General features: G+C 41.6%; 2 protein-coding genes, 1 long non-coding RNA gene, 1 other non-coding gene and 1 pseudogene across 6 annotated transcripts in view; 2 read left to right on the top strand and 3 right to left on the bottom strand.

Moving 5' to 3' along the window:
- The window catches only part of LUC7L2 (LUC7 like 2, pre-mRNA splicing factor), a 54,601-nt gene extending 52,829 nt beyond the window's left edge, over window positions 1-1,772 (bottom strand). For 2 of the 3 annotated variants that reach the window (XM_061165895.1, XM_061165896.1), the window contains exon 1: window positions 1,381-1,772. Coding sequence is in view for 1 of the 3 variants with exons in the window: in XM_061165897.1 (XP_061021880.1) it covers window positions 1,381-1,441 (61 nt within the window). In the remaining 2 variants the exon portion in view is untranslated. The remainder of the gene's footprint in view (window positions 1-1,380) is intronic. The other variant, XM_061165897.1, reaches the window with a different exon arrangement.
- Window positions 1,773-1,951: 179 nt separating this feature from the next.
- LOC133072539 (uncharacterized) lies at window positions 1,952-7,752 on the top strand. The gene is made up of 2 exons (XR_009696759.1): window positions 1,952-2,109; window positions 6,555-7,752. It is a non-coding gene; the product is annotated as an uncharacterized LOC133072539 (long non-coding RNA).
- Window positions 7,753-8,860: 1,108 nt separating this feature from the next.
- Window positions 8,861-10,202, top strand: LOC133072535 (coenzyme Q-binding protein COQ10 homolog B, mitochondrial-like; annotated as a pseudogene).
- A 5,504-nt stretch (window positions 10,203-15,706) lies between these two features.
- On the bottom strand, window positions 15,707-19,218 carry FMC1 (formation of mitochondrial complex V assembly factor 1 homolog). Its single transcript, XM_061165902.1, has 2 exons — window positions 19,017-19,218; window positions 15,707-16,004 (listed from the first exon to the last, which is right to left on the bottom strand). The coding sequence occupies exons 1-2, from the start codon at window positions 19,152-19,154 to the stop codon at window positions 15,801-15,803; spliced, it is 342 nt and encodes a 113-aa protein (XP_061021885.1). The 5' UTR covers window positions 19,155-19,218; the 3' UTR covers window positions 15,707-15,800.
- Window positions 19,219-19,802: 584 nt separating this feature from the next.
- On the bottom strand, window positions 19,803-19,875 carry TRNAR-CCU (transfer RNA arginine (anticodon CCU)). The gene has a single exon. It is a non-coding gene; the product is annotated as a tRNA-Arg (tRNA).
- Window positions 19,876-20,639: the final 764 nt, after the last annotated feature.

Below are 20,639 nucleotides of genomic sequence, written 5' to 3'. Positions count from 1 at the left end.
AAAATGTTAACTGATAGAAGTTTCTCCAGTGGCATTTTTAATTAATGCTAACTTTCAAGGGTTTACTACATAAATAAAACTCATTTCCTTCCCAATCTTCCTCTTCTCTATACACAACCACAAGTAGGTTTGCGATCTACACCTACTTTTCTATACGTTCTAAGAAGAAAAGTTCCAAATATGGGTTTTTATTAAAACTGAATTATGAACACTGATAAACCATGCAAATTATGTACTGCTAAAAACATTTGAATTCAATAAAATGTTTTAAATCTACTCACATTTTGCTGCAAAGCACTCAAGGAAATTCTAACAGCAACTGCTCAAAAGTTAAGTGTGTGCCTTTTCTCTTACATCAAACAACTTAAGTAACTTGTCAAGAAAAAAGCATTGGTTTAATGGCTAAGAAACTATTTGCCTGAACAAGCAACATACAAAAATGAGCAAGAATTGGCTTTGTTTCTAACAAAGTAGTGGACTAGACCCTTCCTCCATATTAGCATGGGCTTCACTCGAATTTCAAAGAGTGTATTACTAATTACCATCATCAAAAAAGCAACAGCATTTCGTCTTACCTAGAAATTCTCTATGACAAAAAGATATCCAGTCATTAGTGGTTCTTTGTACAAACACTAACCTAAGCGCCTAAAAGCATCGTTGTTTCCCTCAATTTTACTTCACTGGGCACCACATTTTCAAAATGGTTCTATTCGGGGCACATGCAAAGTTCGTCAATATTTACTGAACAAAGCGTCTATTAAATTGTCTAACAAAATGGAGGTCTCTCGGAAAAAACAGGCCGTAACATTATTTTCACAAAATGGGCCAAACACACCCGCTTCAGGAAACCATGGTTTGGGTCAGATTTTCCCATAAGAATGGTGGTTTCATCTCTGGGACTGGATTCTAGGAAAGATTTTCTCCGGACCCAGGTAAAGGGGTGGAGGGTGGGGACCATTTCTCTCTGGATACTCCGCAGGGCGGCGGCGAGGGCTGATCCCACAGCTTTGGGTTAAGGAATTAGTTCAGGGGGCGGAGGCCTTAGCGGTCCGTAGGTACCTAACCAGCGACAAGGCAGGCCGCCCGACTACGCATGAGAGACGTGGGCTCTCCCGTCCCAGCCAAGTCAACACTCGGAGCTCAAACTCTCCTTTCAGGCTCCAGGCCCCGCCTGACCCCATTGGCAGCAGTTCCCGCCAATCCGCTCGGTCGCCGCCCCCCGGGCCCGCCTGCCCAGCCCTCATTGGATGGGACGGGAGCCGGGACCTCGTGTTACCAATCTGGGAGCCCCTTACTCAGCCACACACACAAGCCCAGGTGCGCCCGCGGAGCCCCTTCCCCATCCCTTCCCCCACCCCCAGGGCACTGGCAGAGACTTACCGTCCCGGGAGGTGCCCATCAACTGGTCCAGCATCGCGCGCATCTGGGCCTGCGCCGACATGGCGGCGGCGTAGCGGGCGGGCGGGGGTGGGGCGCAGAAAGGGCCCTTTCGGGCGGGGGGGACAAGGGGAAGGGGTGGGGGGAGCTGAGACGCTTGTCTCTGTCGCCGCTGCCTCGAGACGTGCGGAAAGGAAGCCGGAGGGGTTGCAGGAGAGTCCGGGCTGCGGCTCCTCACGACGACGCGTACGTGGAAGTCAGCAGCCCCCGAAAGCGACCCTCGTTCCCTCTCTTTCCGTCGGTTCCTGGGACGGAAGCAATACCGGCTAAGCAAGCTCTCGTCTCCAACACCGCCACCCGCCAGGAGACGTCAGCCCCCCCCTCCAAGTTCTGACGCCGCTCGCCGCCACCGTCGCCGCGACGTGAGCGCGCACGCTCCTCGCGCTTGGTCGTTTCCCGCGGGGGCTCCACCAACTGGCGTCTAACTGTATTCGCTCCGCCCGCCCCGCAAGGGGTGGGGGGTTCCACCCTAACGTCTCTCGGGCGCGTGCACGCCCGCCTCTCCCGCCCCTGCCTCCAGATCTCGCGAGACTCGGGTGCCTCAAACCGGATCCGCCCCGGGCGCGAAACCTCGCTCTCCCCGCTGCGGGTCCGCTAGGGCTTCGCCGCACGGTGTGCTGGCGAGCCAGACCCAAGTTAGCCAGTGGGCCAGAGGGTTAGCCAGAGTCGAAAGTAAGTAGAAACCGCATCTGGCATTTCGACGGAGGTTAGCAGCGTTAGTAGCTATTATGGGCGTCTTCCTGACAATACTCATTGACCTGACCAATTAACTCGTTTTCACAGACCCAGGGGCCTGTAATCATGTAGACTTTTCTCATTGTGACCCGACTCTCTACGAAAGAAGCCCTGGAGATCTGACAGCTGGGTCGTTTTCCTTAACCTATGCAGAGAGGCTTTAAGCCGCCCAACTGGACTAAGTTAGGTTCAGGAAATAACGCCTGAAGTTAATACACTAGGAGCAGGCCATCCAACCCATTCGGATTTATCATCGTTACTTAGCAGGAAGCTGTTAGCCTAAATTAGAAGCTATAAAAATTAAGCAGTATTCTAAGAAAGGAAAAGAGGTCATCTTGTAGAGAATTTTTTTTCCTACTTGATAGCTAAATTTGAAGGATGAGGCCTTTTTGGTATATCAGCTTTAACAATGGAAAAGAAAGCCGGTGGGTTGGGTTAGCTTAGCCATCACCCTGCGTTCCAGACGTAGGTGGACGGATTCCTAACTGTGGGACCTTCAGTGCTTTTTTAAATTAAATCTCAACCTCCGATGAAGTTATACGTATGTGAGGACTAAATGAGCTCACAGAAAATACCTATCCCGGAGCCTTGTTTTAACCTTTATTGTAAAATAATAATTCCCTAAGAGGAGACACAGGTACTTTGAAAAGGAAATAATGGTGAAAATTTTTGTTGCATTAAAATGTTAAATACATTGCCTTTGAACTTTATTAGCAAGATAAATTAAAAATGTACATGAAATAGCAATTGTAGCCTCAAGGTGCACCCCACTACACCCTTTTTATTCGGCCCTCCGGTGCAGCTTGGGAGGGAAGGCTCTGAGAATTAACCACTGGCCCCACCGCCAGGGAAGTCCCCAAAGATCCCTTTAAAAGCATATTGGTGAAGTAAGCCAGAAAGTTAAAGACCAATACAGTATACTAACGCATATATATGGAATTTAGAAAGATGGTAACGATAACCCTATATGCAAAACAGAAAAAGAGACACAGATGTACAGAACAGAATTTTGGATTCTGTGGGAGAAGGCGAGGGTGGGATGTTTCGAGAGAACAGCATCAAAACATGTATATTATCTAGGGTGAAACAGATCACCAGCCCAGGCTGGATGCATGAGACAAGTGCTCGGGCCTGGTGCACTGGGAAGACCCAGAGGAATCGGGTGGAGAGGGAGGTGGGAGGGGGGATGGGGATGGGGAATACTTGTAAATCCATGGCTGATTCATGTCAGTGTATGACAAAAACCACTACAGTATTGTAAAGTAATTAGCCTCCAACTAATAAAAATAAATGAAAAAAAAAAAAAAAAGCATATTGGGTCTATCTCAGAATCATCGCAGTGTTTAATAACTGAAAAGATAGTTTCCTACCAGTTATTCAGAGAGTTGAAAATTCAAACAACTCCAAATACGTGGAATATCATCCTTTGGAAACTATATACAGTAAAAGAAAAGTTTACAAATTAATACGTGTGAGAGAAATGCACCATTAAATATGGCCGTCCCTGGTGGCGCATGAGGTCGCAGAGTGGGACACGACTGAACAACTAACACTATTACATGTACAGTATCCTTGAGTTCAGTCGTTCAGTCGTGTCCCACTCTATGACCCCATGGACTGCAGCACGCCATCCTTAAGAGGAAAATATACTGAAATATTGAAATGGTTTGTGTTAGTGAAGAGAGTTTAGTTCTTACTTTCTACCTTTCTGATTGCTCACATTTTAGATAAATCTCCTATTTTCAGAAAACATAGTTTTTGTCTTTTTTAATAATCTGATATTCACTGCCTTTTAATTGAAGCATTTACTCACTTATATTCATGTAATTACATACGTCCTTGAGTTTAAAGCTCTTGTCTATCTCACCTGTTTTTAGTTTAATTTTCTCTCGTTTCTTGTCTGCTTTTTAATCATTTCATTTTTTCCCCTTCTCGTAGTTTGGAAATTTTAGTCGTTTTATTCTTTTAGCAGTTACTCTAGAAGTTATAAAGGGGTGTTTTTAATGTATCAAAGTCTAATCAATGCATTTACACTTCACCCAGAGAGATAATACAGAGAACCAAGAAAACTAACTCCATTTAAACCTCTTCCCAAGATAACTGCACGTGTTAGTCATATGGTCTAGATTTTTTGTTTGTTTTTTCTCTTTTTTAGGCTGCACCCCAGAGCTTGCAGGATCTTAGCTACCCGATTAGGGACTGAACCTGGGCCCGCAGCAGTGAAAGGGTAGAGTCTTAACCACTGGGCCACCTGGGAATTCCCAGTTCATTATGGCTTTTTAAAACAAAATTTCATATCAATGTTTGTTTATTTACCACTTTTTCTTTCTTTCTGGAATCTCTGCCTTTCCACCTCGCATCATTTCCCTTTTGTCTGATGTTTAAACTTTAGGACAGGAGTCAGCAATATACAATTCACTCATCAAATCCAGGCCATTGCCAATTTTTGTGACTAGGTTCATTGGAATACTGCCAGGCTGTTCATTTGTTACTGTCTACAGTTTCTTTAGACTACAACAGCAGAGTTAAGTGGTTGGCAGATACCATACCCTATGGCCTGGAAGACTGAAATATTTACTGTCTAGCTCTTTCAGGACACTTGCCTGACCTGCCTCGGGGTTTGCTTTCATATTGGCTTGCTAGTAGAGAACTCTGCCATTTTTGTTGATCTGAAAAGACCTTTATTTTGCCTTTCTCAATTCTAGATGAATATTCTAGGTTGAAAGTTATTTTCTTTTGGCACATAGACGCTATCATTCTTCTGCCTTTCTTGCTCCTGGGAAGGCAGTTCTCAGTCTGTCATTCCTTTGAAGAAAGCTGGGCTGTCTGCTTTCAAATTGTGTTCTTTTTGCATGTATTTTTCTGCAGCTTACTGTATCTGGGTTTGGATTTATTTTTATTCTGCTTGTGATTCATTGAGCTTTTAGAAACTGTGGACTAACATCTTTTTTTTAATCAATTTCAGGAAAATTTTTAGCTATTCTTGAATACGGTCATTCATCAACTTCTGAACCTCCAAATCAAGTTTTCATTGTTTCCTCTATATCTCTTTATTCTCTTTGCATTTTCCACCTTGTTGTGCCAAGCTACCTTCTTGATGCTTTTTTTCCTGATGAATTTTATTGTTCACTAACCTCCCTTCAGCTGTATCTAGTCTGCTGTTAAACCTATCAAATGATTTATTTATTTTTTCAGTTATAGAATTTTTATTTGGTTGTTTTTCAAATCTAAGTCATTTTTTATGGTTTCTGGTTCCTTGATTAAATTCCCAAGGTTGGCTATTATTTGACCCAGTGATCATAATTGTTTTATAATCTGAGTTTGCTGATTATAATATCTGAAGTTTTCTATGGTTCTGTGTCTGTTATTTCTCCTGGATTTCCCTTTTGGGGTCTTGTTTTCTTATGTATCTGATTATCTTTGTCTGCTGAACATGTACTTGAAAACATATGTGTAGGATATAATGCTGTCTTTCTCCAGAGGATTTTTATTTTATTTCTGATAGTAATTTGAAATACATGTCAAGGATCATCATAATACAAATTCAATGCTTTAATTTCTCTTGACACCAAAATGGCAAAAATCTGGTCTGAAAGGCTGACAAGGACTTTTTTATTTCCAGTTCACCCTTGAGAGTTAACTCCAGAGTGCTAGTTTAAAGTGAGTGTGGGTTTCTTAGAGTGCTCACCTTGGTGGGCCAGAGACTTTGTCTTTTGCCTCCCTAACCTCTATGATCCCACCAAAAGTGCAGGTTAATTTCAAAACTGAAGCTATTGCTACTAAATTGGCAAATGCCCTGAGGCCAGAAATATGCCTTTGTGTGCTGCACTTTTCTTGTTTCTTGTCTTCTAAGAGTTGGCCTACTGCTTTCCTACTTATCTTAGTAGCTCTTTAATGATTTTAAGAAATAAAATATTTCATCCATGGTTTTTAGCTGTGTTCAACCAAAGTGTTAATGTAAATTACCTAGACTGTCATTAACAGAATTAGAAGTTTGTTCTCTTTGTAAACTTTTTTAATTTTTAAAATTTAGTAACTGTGTATTACTCTTATCCAAAAAAACAAAACCTGTGAATATGTCTTTGTGTACATTCTAGCAATGATATCCATTCCTTTAGGAATAAATTGTCATAAGGAAACAGGAACTTACAAGAGTAGTATATACTCTTAATCTATACATGCCATCACCTAGGTAATTAAAAATTAGAATAGGTACAAGGTTGGTGCAAAAATAATTGCATTTTTTCATTGTTAAAATTTGCTGTTTGATATTGGAATACTTTCTTAAATGTGGTTATATTATACTTCATTTTAATGCACATTTCTTGCTTTGCTGTTTGCTAATGACTTATTACTTGCTGTTTATTTTATATTTATTTTAGACTAGGAAATGATGTTAGACAAAAAGTAAATTTGAGCAATTTTCTTATTCGAGTTCAAAATGGGTCATAAAGCAGCAGCAACAACTCTGAAACATCAACAAATTTGGCCCAGGAACTGCTGACGAACATACAGTGCAGTGGTGGTTTAAGAAGTTTTGCAAGGGAGATGAGAGCCTTGAAGATGAGAAGTTCAGTGGTTGGCCATCAGAAGTTGATAACGATCAACTGAGAACAATCATCAAAGCTAAACTTCTTACAACTATACAAGAAGTTGCTGAAGAACTCAGCGTCGACCATTCTATGGTCATTTGGCACTTGAAGCAAATTGGAAAGGTGAAAAAGCTCGATAAGCGGGTGCCTCATGAACTGACCAAAAATAAAAAAAAAACGTCATTTTGAAGTGTCATTTCTCTTATACTGCGCAACAGCAACGAACCATTTCTCGGTCAGATTGTGACATGCGACAAAAAGTGGATTTTATATGACAACCAGCTCAGTGGTTGGACTGAGAAGAAGCTCCAAAGCACTTCCCAAAGCCAAGCTTGCACCAAAAAAAGGTCATGGTCACTGTTTGGTGGTCTGCTGCCAGTCTGATCCACTGCAGCTTTTTGAATCTCTGGGACACCATTACACCTGAGAAGTATGCTCAGCAAATTGATAAGATGCACCAGAAACTGCAATGCCTGCAGCTGGCATTGGTCAACAAAAAGGTCCCAGTTTTTCTCCACAAGAATGCCCAACTGCACATCGCACAACCAATGCTTGAGAAGTTGAACGAATTGGGATACAAAGTTTTGCCTCATCCGCCACATTCACCTGACCTCTTGCCAACCAACTACCACTTCTTCAAGCATCTCAACAAATTTTTGCAGGGAAAACACTTCCACAACCAGCAGGAGGCAGAAAATGTTTTCCAGGAGTTCATAGGATCCCAAAGCATGGATTTTTATGCCACAGGAATAAACAAACTTATTTCTTGTTGGCAAAAATATGTTGATTGTAATGGTTCCTATTTTGGTTAATAAAGATGTGTTTGAGTCTAGTTATAATGATTTAAAATTCATGGTCCAAAACCACAATTACTTTTGCACCAACCTAAATAGCATACATTTTGCTAGCCATCCAGAGTGGACAACTCTTCATTTTATTGTAATTTATAAACTGATCTAGTAAATAAAGGCTATATAGTAAAATTTAATATTGTAGTGATTCTTTCATCTTGAGTACCTACCTAATAACAAATTTTATAAACTATTCCTGTTAATTTAAATACAGGTTAAAAAAATCAAATTCTGGGGTAATTCCCTTGTGATACAGTTGTTAAGAGTCTGTACTTCCACCACAGGGAAGCACTGGTTAGACTGCTGGTTGGGCTAAGATCCTGCATGCAGCATGACCCCCCACCAAAAAAAAATCGGTGTAAATTATATCTTTTTAGTTGAGTGATTAAAAATTTACCTTACAAACATAAAGTGCCTTGGATTAGCCTGCCTTTAGTTCAAAACTACGCTGCTTTTTTTCCACCCCACATAATCCTAGTGAGAACCTTTTGTTCTTATCATTATGTTTGTATTTGTGTCTTGAACATTTATCCATACAAAGGACAAGCAAAGTACTAATGACTCAAAACCAGACAGAAACAGTCTAATCAAAATTTATAAACATTTGAAGTTTATGGAGAGGAGAAATAACAAGACATTAGAGACATTACTTTACCAACAAAGGTCTGTCTAGTCAAAGCTATAGTTTTTCCAATAGTCATGTATGGATGTGAGAGTAGGACTATAAAGCTGAGCGCCAAAGAATTGATGCTTTCTGAACTGTGGTGTTGGAGAAGACTCTTGAGAGTCCCTTGCACTGCAAGGAGATCCACCTGGTCCATCCTAAAGGAAATCAGTCCTGAATATTCACTGGAAGGACTGATGTTGAAGCTGAAACTCCAATACTTTGGCCATCTGATGCGAAGAATGACTCACTTGAAAAGACCCTAATGCTGAGAAAGATTGAAGGTGGGAGGAGAAGGGGGTGGCAGAGGATGAGATGGTTGGATGGCATCACCAATTCATTGGACATGAGTTTGAGTAAACTCTGGGAACTGGTGATGGACAGGAAGGCCTGGTGTGCTGCAGTCCACGGGCTCCCAAAGAGTTGGACACTACTGAGCAACTGAACTGACTGAAATAGCAAGAACCAAACCTGAACTGAGTGAGCTACTTGATTGGTCTATTAAAGACAGAAGTTTTAAAAAGTGAAAAGAAGATATCGAAGCCACAGTCAGCCCCATAATAGGCATTTTTAAATGCTTGTTGAGGGAATTCCTTAGCGGTCCAGTAATTAGTACTCGTCGCTTTCAATGCTATTGCCCAGGGTTCAAGCCCTGGTTGGCACACAGCACGTGCAAAAAAATAAAAACCTTGTTGAAGGAACAAGAAAAGAAAGCAAAATTTAACTTGAGAGCTAAAGAGTGAATAGGAATTAGCCTGAGAAGTGGGGGATAGTTGGGAGAAAGCTTTCCATGCATATGGAACAACAGAACGTTGAAAGAGAGTCATGGCTTCTAGAACTGAATGAATTTCTATATGGCTAGACTGTCAGATGTAAAGAGGGGAGAGATGAAGCTAAAGAGATTTATTGGGCTTACTGGCGACCAGCTTCAATAAGATGATCATGGCAGCTCAGACAGGTCAAAGAGCCCTTAAAAAGGTGGTCTTGGGATGCCATCCGAAGTTGGCGGCAGCTGCCAGAGCCCCGGCTCCAGCTCGGGTGCCTGCGAGGAACATCAGGTATTTAGCTTCCTGTGGTATACTGATGAGCAGAACTCTTCCACTACATACCTCAATTTTGCCTAAGAAGATACATGCAAGAACCCTCTTCAAAATTGCTGCACCATTAATAAAAGAATATTCAGAAAGGAGAATTGTAGGCTATTCTATGCAGGAAATGTATGATGTAGTATCTGGAATGGAGGATTATAAGCATTTTATTCCTTGTAAAAAATCAGATATAATATCAAGGAGATCTGGATACTGCAAAACACGATTAGAAATTGGGTTTCCACCTGTATTGGAGCACTATACATCAGTAGTAACCTTGGTGAAACCACATTTCATCACATTTCAGTACAGCTGAAGGCATCCTGTACTGATGGGAAGCTCCTCAATCATTTGGAGACTGGCATTTTAGCCCAGGTCTTCCTGGCTACCCAAGAACTTGTACTTTGGATTTTTCAATTTCTTTTGAATTTCACTCACTTCTACACTCTCAGCTTGCCACATTGTTTTTCGATGAAGTTGTAAAGCAGATGGTGACTGCTTTTGAAAGAAGAGCGTGTAAGCTGTATGGTCCAGAAACAAACATACCTCGGGAATTGATGCTTCGTGAAGTTCATCACACGTAAAGAAAAAAGGAAATGGTCACCTACTTGTATCTAGTTTATTCATTTTTAGGAAGTGCTTTCAGAAGTCAGAAAGCATTTGTCAAACCCAGCTTTTATTATAAACCCATACCGTTGAAAATTTGCACTTGGAATATGGAACATGTACATAGAATTCAATCAAGTATAATTCAGAGTAGTATGTCTATTAGCATATTTACAATAATAGGATATCATCACTGTTGCTGGAATACTGATATCACTCTTTTGAGCAGAAATTGAAACTGTAAATTTAAACCTTTTAATTATCACCTCACCTGAAAGAGGGTGGTTGAAATACTCACGCAGTGTGTACTGTATTAACCGTATCACGTTTAAGTTATTAATTTCAGACTATTTATAACTTACTGTCTTAGGGCCTGCCTCATGGCTTAGGATATTTGAGTAATCATCAGATGTTTAAAGTAAAAACTTTTACTTAATGAAGGTTCCCCGGCACTTTTCTTATTTTCAAATTGTTCCTATGGACAGTAGTAGATAATTCAGTATTATACTAAGGTTAGCTTCCAGATAAACAATTATTTTTTATTTTTAGTTTTTGGTGAGTGGTCCAGAGAGTTTTTTTTGGTCCAGAATTTTTTTTGGGGGGGGGCCAGAATTTTAAGCTACTTTTCTCATAGTTTGCAACCCTCTCCCTGATACTTTGACTGCTGTGTCAGTAATGCTGAACCTGTGTCAAATTTTGTCTACAGCAGTGGGCAATAGATCAAGATAAGTTGGTTGATATGTCTGCAGCACCATGCATCTTTATTTTCTATTTATTGTGTGTATTCACTTTCGATAATGTATTTCAAACTGATATTTTTGTAAACACATCAACATAAGGACTGAAGTGGTAACTTAATAATTTACTTTTTGTAAAAAAATAAATAAAAAATAAAAAAATAGAGATTTAACAAGGGCCAGATCCTAGAGGACCTTAAGTTTAGCTTGAAGGGTTATAAGCTGGAGAGACAAGTTCAGATCTGTACATTACGGAAATTAATTGACTGAAGAGCGTAATTTGGATTTAGTGAGACCAATTAGGGAGGGCAAAGGGTCAGAGAAAAGATGCAAGACATAAGGTCTGCAGTAGGGTAGTAGCAATAGAGGTTCAAAATTCTTAGAGGGTAGAATCTAACTTAGTGATTATTTAACTGAGGATGTGAAGGTAAGGAAGCAGTCTAGAATAACTCAGATTTCTGACTTGAGTGATTGAGTAAAAATGTTAGGGAATGCCAGAGAGATTTATGGGGGAATGAGGAGGTTCCATTTTAGATGCACTGAACTTGAGAGGCCTTTGAGTCATCTAAGTGGTGGTTTCTGGCCACTGGACATACAGGTTTTTATAACTTGAGTGGGGTGGGGGGCATGGACTGGAGTTAGCCCGTTGATAATTAAAGCCTTGGAATGGAGGTGATGAACCAGGGAAAGCACATAGAGTATGAGGTTAAGGACCTAGGTCTGCACCCGGGAAACACCAACATGTAAGGGGTATGCACAAGAGGACACTGAAGACGAATGGCTCGGGTGAGAAGAAAACATAAAATGTACCACAAAAGCCAAGAGAAAAAAGGAAGGAGTGGTTAATAGTGGCAAATGCTCCTTAGAGCTCAGCAAGATAAGGAATGATCCATTGGGCTTAGTGGATGAAGGTCATTTGTAACTTGCAAGGCAGTTCTAGTAGGGGAGAAACCAGACTGCAGTGGATTAAGGGTGAATGGCCATGAAAAATGTAGAAAATGTCATGAGACAACATGGATTATTAACTTCAAAATCTGTATGCTGAGCCAAAGAAGCCAACTTAAAAACAGTACATACATATTATGACTGCATTTGTATTAAATACTTGAACAGGCCAAATCAATCTACTGTGACGACAAGCAGGTCAGTGGTTGCCTGGGACCAGGTGTGGGGAAGAGGGGATGTCTACAAAGGGGCATAGGGGAACTTTGAGGGGCGGTGAAAATATATAGCTTTACTGGGGTGGTTCGTCATTTGTTGAACTGCATATTTATTATATGTAAATTATACCTCAATAAAACTTAAAGTTTAAAAAATACAGAAAGTGAGGACTTCCCTGGTGGTCCAGTGGTTGAGAATCTGCCTGCCAACACAGGGGACACAGGTTTGATCCCTGGTCCAGGAAGATTCCTCATATTGTGAGACAACTAAGCCCAAGCGCCACAACTACTAAAGCCCATGCACCCTAGCACCTGTGCTCTGCATCGAGAAGCCACTGCAGTGAGAAGCACACAGACAACTAAAGTAGCTCCCACTCGCCGCAACTAGAGGAGCCCACATGCTGCAAGACCCAGCACAGCCAGAAGTAACTAAGAAAAGAATTTTAATGTAGAAAATGAAAATTCATTCAGTTCACTGAATACATTCAATTCATTGAATACATTCAATTTGTTTGCAAAGAGGAACAAGTTAGAAGATAGCAGCTGAAAAAATATTTGAGATAAAGCCGATTACAACTGAGCCTTGAATGACAGGTGTTTGAATTGTGCTGGTCCACTTATACCTGGACTTTTTTCACGAGTAAATACTCGAGTACTACCGGATCTGTAGTTGCTTGAATCCACAGATGCAGAACCATGGAGGGCCGACTGTAGTTATACTCAGAGTTCTGTGTGGAGGGTCAGTGCCCCTAATCCTCCAAATTGTTCAAGGGTCAATTATAGTTGCTTTTAGATGGAACAGCCTTGAGCATATTTAAATACTAATAAAATTCAGTGAGAGGAAGCACTTAAAGGATAGCAGGCAAGAGACACTAAAGTGAAGGAATATGATAAAGCATGTACCACATCAAAAATTAGAATAGTGAGCTAACAGGTGCCCAAACCTCAGAAGTCCCTATTTTTAGGACATTCCAAGTATAGAAAGTTTATCGCCAATACAATTCATATTCCACAATCAATTCCTTCCATTTTTAATGCTTAGTTAATTCTGGATGGTAAGACCACTGATAAGAGGTACAGATTGGTTATATATGGACAGAAATGGCCTAAACAAATCATTTAAACCATGGGAAATAATTTATTTCAGAAGACTGGTGGCAATAAGGCTTAGAGAAGTTGTTGTTTAGTTGCTAAGTTCTGTCTGACTTTTGACCCCATGGACTGTAGCTCGCTAGGCTCCTCTGTCCATGGGATTTCCCAGGTAAGAATACCGAACAGGTTGCCACTTCCTTCTCCAGGGCTTAGAGAAGGGTTCATGATAAAAGAATAAGGGTACAGTGGTTTAAGATGAAAATAAGATTTTCTTTGTCAAGCACTTATGTATTATGCAAATGTTTTATGTAACTATTATCTTCATTTGTTAAAACTACCTTGTTGGCATACTTATTCTGCAGAAGAGGGAACAAGTCCAGGTCTATTAACCTAGCCAAGATCACACACCTTATAAAGGTGGGATTATAAAGGTGGTAAACTATAAAGGTGGGATTAAAGCCTATGTCTGTATTTCAGGCTTCCTCGGTGGCTCAGCAGTAAAGAATCTGCCTGCAGTGCAGGAGCCAAAGATGTGGGTTTGACCCCCAGGTCAGGAAGATCCCTTGGAGGAGGGCATGGCAACCCACTCCAGTATTCTTGCCTGAAGAATCTCAGACAGAGAAGCCTGGCAGGATAGTCTATGGGGTCACAAGGAGTAGGACAAAACTGAAGCGACTGAGCATGTACACTGTATGATTTCAAACCCATAGTATTTCTTACCCTGCTATGCAGGGCTTGGGGTTGAGTGGTAAAGAATCCGTCTGACAAGCAAGAGATACAAGTTTGATTCCTGGGTTGGGAAGATCCCCTGGAAAAGGATATGGCTACCCACTTCAGTATTCTTGCCTGGGAAACCCCATGGAGAGAAGCCCGGTAAGTTAGTCCATGGGGTCGAAAAAGAGTTGGACAGGACTCACTGACTAAACAACAACTTTGTTATGCAATTCTGCCTCAAATCTCATACTTTAAAAATGCTATGGAAATTCCCTGGCAGTTCAGTGGTTAAGACTTGGCATTTTCACAGCTCTGCGTTGGGTTCAACCCCTGGTCAGGGAACTAAGATCCCACAAGCCATGTAGCCAAAAAAAAAAAAAAAAAAACCAACATTATTATATACAGCCACCTGGGTATATTAATATTTTAACAAAAGCAATCAAAAGATTGGTCTATCTTAATCCTTTTGCTTTCTTCATCTTAGTAAAGTAAAACATCTTCAGATAATAAGATACCCAAGTGGCACTAGTGGTAAAGAATCCACCTACCAGGGCAAGGAGATGGAAGAGATACAGTTTCAATCCCTGGGTAGGAAACATCCCCTGGAGGAGGAAATGGCAAACCACTCCAGTATTCTTGCCTGGGGAATCCCATGAACAGAGGAGCTTGGCAGGCTACAGTCCATGGGGTCACAGAGTCGGACACAACTGAAGTGACAGAGCACACACACATGTATGAAACAAAGCAGGGGAGATGGGATGCTAAACATTTTTACTTTTTTGATCTGTTCAATTGAATAGATGCTTGGTTTGACCTCTTAATACTGTTATTTTCATGTTAATCTCTTAGAAGAAAAAGATGATGTTTTGAAGTACTTTATGAGTGTTTGTTTAGGTTTTACTCCTAGTGAGTAGAACTGAGCTGTGCATTCAAAACACTGAATAACTGTCTATGTAAGTCACTGTGGAAGACGCTTTACAAAATACAAAAATGAATGAGGTGTCTTCCTTACTGTAAAGGAGCTGACAGTTCAGGAAAAAAGACATTATATGTCTATGATTATACTAGAAGAAACTGACATATACCACAAAGGGGGCACAGGTAAAGAATTATTGGTAGTTCAGAGAGAATTTGTATTTAAGGAATTCAGGATGCTAGAGGCAAAGGAAACATTTAGGAGTCTAGTTTAATGGTTCAGCCCAATGATTTCCAGTGCTTGAAACAGGAGAGAGATAGTGATGCTAACAGTTCTTGCAGAACTGTTTTTCCCTCCAAACTTACTGATGGATGTGGAGAGTGAGAAGAAAAATACAGAATGAAGCTCAAGTTCTTGACTTTTTCAGCCAAGTGCATGGTAGAGTCCTTCACCTTCATAAAGAATTCAAGAAGAAGAGCAATTTGACATGGAGGGTAGAAGGCAGAGGGAAGAGAAGTCAGTGTGTTAATTCCATCACCCTCTCCCTGGTTTTCCTGCAGCCTGTACCTGAGTGGTGGCCGTGTTCTCATACTTAAGGGTCAGGCCTAGGGAGGTACTAGCTCTCCACTGTTGTAGCCCATCTTGTTCACCTTAATTCAAACCACATCTTTATATATATATATCTCCCGTCACTAACTCTCCTCAATAACCCTGTTTGAGCATACCATCTGTTTCCTACCAGGATCTTAACATCGTATTTGTGTACTTTTAAATAAAAGGTGTATCTGTATAATTATTTGTTTAAGGACAGGAAACATCTAGAAGGATGCACACCAACTGTCAGCAGTTTTAGTTTTAGGACTGGTAATGGGTTTGGAAGAGGGGAGGGAAAGACAAGGGAAAAGATGAGAGGGCTTTATTTTATATGTCTATACTATTTGAATTCCTTAACAATAGGCTGTATTACTTTTTAAATTGAAAAATAACTAAGAGTATTCAAAGTAAATCAAGAACATCAATCAGCCTAGTGTAAGAACTTCAGTAAATTCACTGAAGAGTAAAAATGAAACCTCCCTGAGAAACACTCAGTCAAGAAAATTTCAGAGAAAACCCCTAAACTTTAAAAAAAAAAATTTAATGATAAATACATATTGACAGAAATTAATAAACTCTTGCATGAAGACAGCATCCAAGGAACTTCTCCATTTTCATGGCTCCCAGCCCTTCCCTCCAGGCTGCTGGGGCAACTTGAGACCCACTAAGCCAGCAGACTCCTCCACTGAGCGCTCACCCTTGCCATGAAATTCCTGATGAAGGGCCACATGTTCTCGAATGCTGCGTAGCAGGCAGAGATAGGTGGCAGCTTGGAAATGAAGCTCATGCTGGGCTCTGCACAGCTTCTCACTGGTGACCTGGAGAAGCAGCAAGGTCAGATAGTCTATTAACAGCCCAGCTGCAGATACAGGGCCACTGTATAGAGACAGCATTATTAAACAAGCATTCTCTAGGATAAAAGTAAACTGCACATAGGAGATACAAACATTATGTTTGTGTATACTTAATACATCTGTAATTTGGCCACCTGTTAACTGAAGAATTTTACGAGGAGTTTCACTGAAGCATATTAAACAAGCATTCTCTAGGATAAAAGTAAACTGCACATAGGAGATACAAACATATGTTTGTGTATACTTAATACACCTGTAATTTGGCCACCTGTTAACTGAAGAATTTTACGAGGAGTTTCACTGAAGCATTTCATTGAGTGTCCTCAAATTTTAATACTGGAAAAAAAAGTTACCTCGTTTCAACATCCTCATTTAATGAATGCGGGATCTAAAGCCCAGAGAGGTTCCATGGTTGGTTAATGCAGAGATGGCGAACTACAGTCAGATCACTAATCATTAATGTCACCTAAGGAATAAAATACAGAACTTTCTACCCTTCAAACAAATGGACTGCTTTATTTTATGTGACTGTGGACTGGTTAATACGGCACATGCCTTTCAATGAAAATTAAAAACTTATTTTGTCCGAAAAATAGTTTTGTCTTCACCAGTAACAAAATGAAGGTTTTATATATATGAGAATCATATGTTCATATTACTTAATTATACTCCCTCTCACAATTTACGTTTTCATCTAAAAAATTTATATTCTGATGACCTTAAGCTGGTCATAATTAACTTTCATATTAAGTACATTAGCACACAGACTTTACTTGACTAGTTTTATGTTCTGAGGCTTCACAGCAGGAAAGGGGCAGGAAAGGTGAGAGGGAGATGTACGCATAACCTCAAATGACTTAAGGAGCCCTGACCAAGTGTGGATTAAGCTCTGGGCACCACTGCCTACATATGCTTTTCTTTGACCTTTCTTTACTGGAATATCTAGGTTTGGAATCTGAAAACTAGTATGTCTGATTTAAGATCTGCATTTCATATATATGAAAATATAAGCTGCTCAAAAACAGAATTCATCTGTTTTAATCAATTTAACTTTTATAATTAAAAATTTATGAGATCAACACTAACATTATGAATGAGTAACATTCATCTCTTAAGTCTAGTTTGATAGAATTTGAAACAGGAATTCCACCTTAGTATAGGACAGCACATAACCAATTTGATTCAGCTAAGCCTGAATTATGAGAAGTGTCAGTAATATAACTTAGTAAATGAACCACCAGAGATCAAGAGATCTAATGAAATAGAAAGCTGTATTTTCCCTATGGAGAAAGGGGAGACCTCCCCCTAATTGAATTCCTTCAACCTACAGAAAGGAGAGACAATGGGCAAAGATGATTACTGAGTTAGCTCTGAGCCAGCAGGAAATACAAACCATACCCAATTCCTCTCATGCAGTCCAGAGAGTTGTTTCTAGAATCTTTAGCATGAAGTTCACATTTATTCCCAAGGGTTTTCACAGCCATTTCCAAGCCTCTCTCAAGGGCAAATAATGTTGCTTCCATACGGCATAAACTATAATCTTGTCACCTTAAGAATCTTAAGACTGACTTCCTGTTACATTTACAATAAATTTAAATTCCTGCCTACCTCATCTTCCTCCACTTCATCCACCACACCCTAAGCCTTAGCTGCTCTCAACTGTCAGTTCCTCTCCCCTCTTGGCTTTCAGTCGTGCCGCTGCTTGGACTTTTACTAACCCTCATTTACTTGCTAACTCTAAAGTATTCTTCAAGTTCCTGGGTAATAAATTCCATCCTGTAAAGCCTACCTCTTCTATATACCAGGACTTCAGGCATCTCTACTCCTTTAGCACTTGTTTATTCTAAGTCCTTGGTCAAATGGCTCCTCAGGTGGAACGCAAGCTTCTTAAAAAAGACCCATGTGGATCTTACTCGTCATTTTTAGTCAAGTTCCTATTAGTACCTAATATTGTGACCTTTCAAAACTCAGTTGAACTTTAGTTCTGACATTTTGCATTCTAACTTCCATGGCTCAGAAAATCAAGAGTTTAAGATAATGGTTCTCCCCTTTCCACACTGCTCAGAGGACGCCAGGCTTCCTTCGCTAAAGACCAAGCTAATTATTCAACTTACTTCTGAGATAGGTTGCAACTTCTTTCCAAGCCAGATCAGTAACTCTCAATCTAGTTGGGCTTGTATAGGTCAACTGTCCCTGAGTCTCAGCTCCCCATTTGAAAAAAGAAACTTTCATCCTATCTTGCCTATCCGGGGTAAATAGAGTGCTGGAGTGCAGAATTCACAAAGGAATTGTCCAAGGATGGTGGACGTTCATATTTATCTGCTACAGATGGAAAAATTGTTACTTGGTCATATATCACACTAATGTTGTAACTTGCAGTACCACCGCATTAGAGGTGTCTAGTTCAGCTCTACAACGTGCGTGCTTAGTCCTGTCCCACTCTTTGGGACCCGGTAAGAGTGAGCTCCCATTTCCTCCTCCCGCGGTCCTTCCCCACCCAGGAGTTGAACCCGCGTCTCTTCAATTAGCAGGCGGATTCTTTACCACTAGCCAGCTAAAAGGGGCGGCGTAGTCATGCTCTCCAAGTAGCTCCCAATATCCCTCTCCGTATCAAGAACTCCTCAGAATAGCTCTCCTAGGGAAGGCGCGAGTGGGATAGATGCTGTGACTAGTAACCCTACACTCAACATCTTTCTGCTTGTCCGTTTCTTCCATTTCACTTTCCTCTAACTTTCCCATCCACACAGGCCAGACAGCCAGTGTAATCTCCAGGGACGGCTCCACCCCAGGACGACTGCTCTCTCACGCCAGTCCTTGCTTAGGTCTTAGACCAGGGCCTAGGGCCTGGGTCTGTCTGGAGGAAGCCTGGGCCCCAGAACTGCGGCTAAGGCCAGGCGCGCTCCATCTCGCCCAGACCCGACTCTCCTCCCTCCCCGGAAAGGGGACGCTGGAGTACCCGGACACGGGCTTCCGTACCCGATGTGCACGGAAAGCTTTGACGAGGTACCGATAGGCTGCGGTGTCGCGATAGGGTCGGCCTGTGGCCGCGTTCAAGTAGCGCAACTCCCGTAGAAGGCCTCGCCAAGTGCGCAGCGGTGACCCTAAAGCCGCCATTTTCCCGTCGTCGGAGTCGGCTACGGGACGGCACCCTACAACCCTCCTACTCCCTCGACCCCCCTTGCCCGCCGCTTAATGGTACGGTCGGGACCAGACTGCAGGCTCCCCCTATCGACTGCAGGACAGTGGGATGTCTCACTTCCTTTCTCTGCCGAGCAGTATTAATCGAACGCCGAGCGGCTTCCTAAGGTGTTAAGAGAAAAGCAAACGAAAGCCGAGTGTAACTGAATGGCCTGGAAAAAGCCTGGCGGAGAGAAAGAAGGTCCTTGTTCGTTTCCTGACTGCGTCACGTCAGACGCCATTCGCTGACGGAGCACCGCTGAAACTGGAGAAAATGAGGGCATGTCGCAAGTGGGTGTCAATTTAAAATAGAAAACTTTGAGATTTTATTTATTTCTAAAGGAAATATCAAAATTCAACCTATCGGCTTCCCCAAAATCTTAACGAGATTACGGCTCACAAGGAAATGGGAGTCTATTGATTCTCGCAAACTGTAGCCCCAAACTTAGAAAAACCACGCATACACTTCCCATCTTTAAAAAGTAAAATCAAGTTAGCATATTTCGCTATAATTGTTTAAGAAGGGGAAAAGGCAAAATTTTTACTGAAAAGTTGATTTTAAAGGGGGGAAAAAAAAAACCTCATCACCCCAGATGGGACTCGAACCCACAATCCCTGGCTTAGGAGGCCAATGCCTTATCCATTAGGCCACTGGGGCTTCTGTGAATAACGCGCTCAAACAACCCTTTCAATTTTTTTCCTTCCTGGTACGTCATATGTCAGAATTTCCTTCTAACCTATCCTAGGTACCCACACTTAGTACCAATAATGAGGAACGAAGCATGCTGGGAATTGTAGTTCAAGAAACAAAAGCCCGCGTTACAGCTCCAAAGGTTTTACCCTCGAAAACAACACCGAAGCGCCGGACGGTGAACGGGCACGCGCACGGTTTTGAGTACACGTTTCCTACGCGGTACCCCCACGCCTGCGCAGAAGCGCACATACGACATCGGGGAGCCGAACCCTCTTGGGAAGCTGGCTGACTCTTCGAGATTCACCTCTAGAGTTTCTGTCGCGTTGGGTGTTCTCCGGAAACAGCCGGCCCCTTCCGGCGTTGTGGCTTTCCCGGACTTAGCTTGCCCTCCATCCTGCCATTAGGTGGCGTTTGTGGTGGTCATTTTCTGTTTCCGGTTGAAACTCAGGCCATTTCCGCGGAGTAAGGGGCCAGTTAGACACGTTTATCTTGCGTTCTCCTTTGGCAGCTCAGTGGGAAACATGGGACAGCAGGGAATTGGAATTAGTTGATTAATTAAGAATTAGTTAATTGGAAACAACTAGGAGTTTATTTTGGTTCTTTATCTAGTTGCATAAATTGGACAATTCATTTCTGAGTCTCAGCGACATTCAGTTCAGTTCAGTCGCTCAGTCGTGTCCGACTCTGTGACCCCATGAATCGCAGCACGCCAGGCCTCCCTGTCCATC

Source organism: Dama dama, chromosome 18 (assembly GCF_033118175.1).
Source record: "Dama dama isolate Ldn47 chromosome 18, ASM3311817v1, whole genome shotgun sequence".
NCBI lineage: Eukaryota > Metazoa > Chordata > Mammalia > Artiodactyla > Cervidae > Dama > Dama dama.
This window is presented reverse-complemented; position numbering and strand designations above follow the sequence as displayed.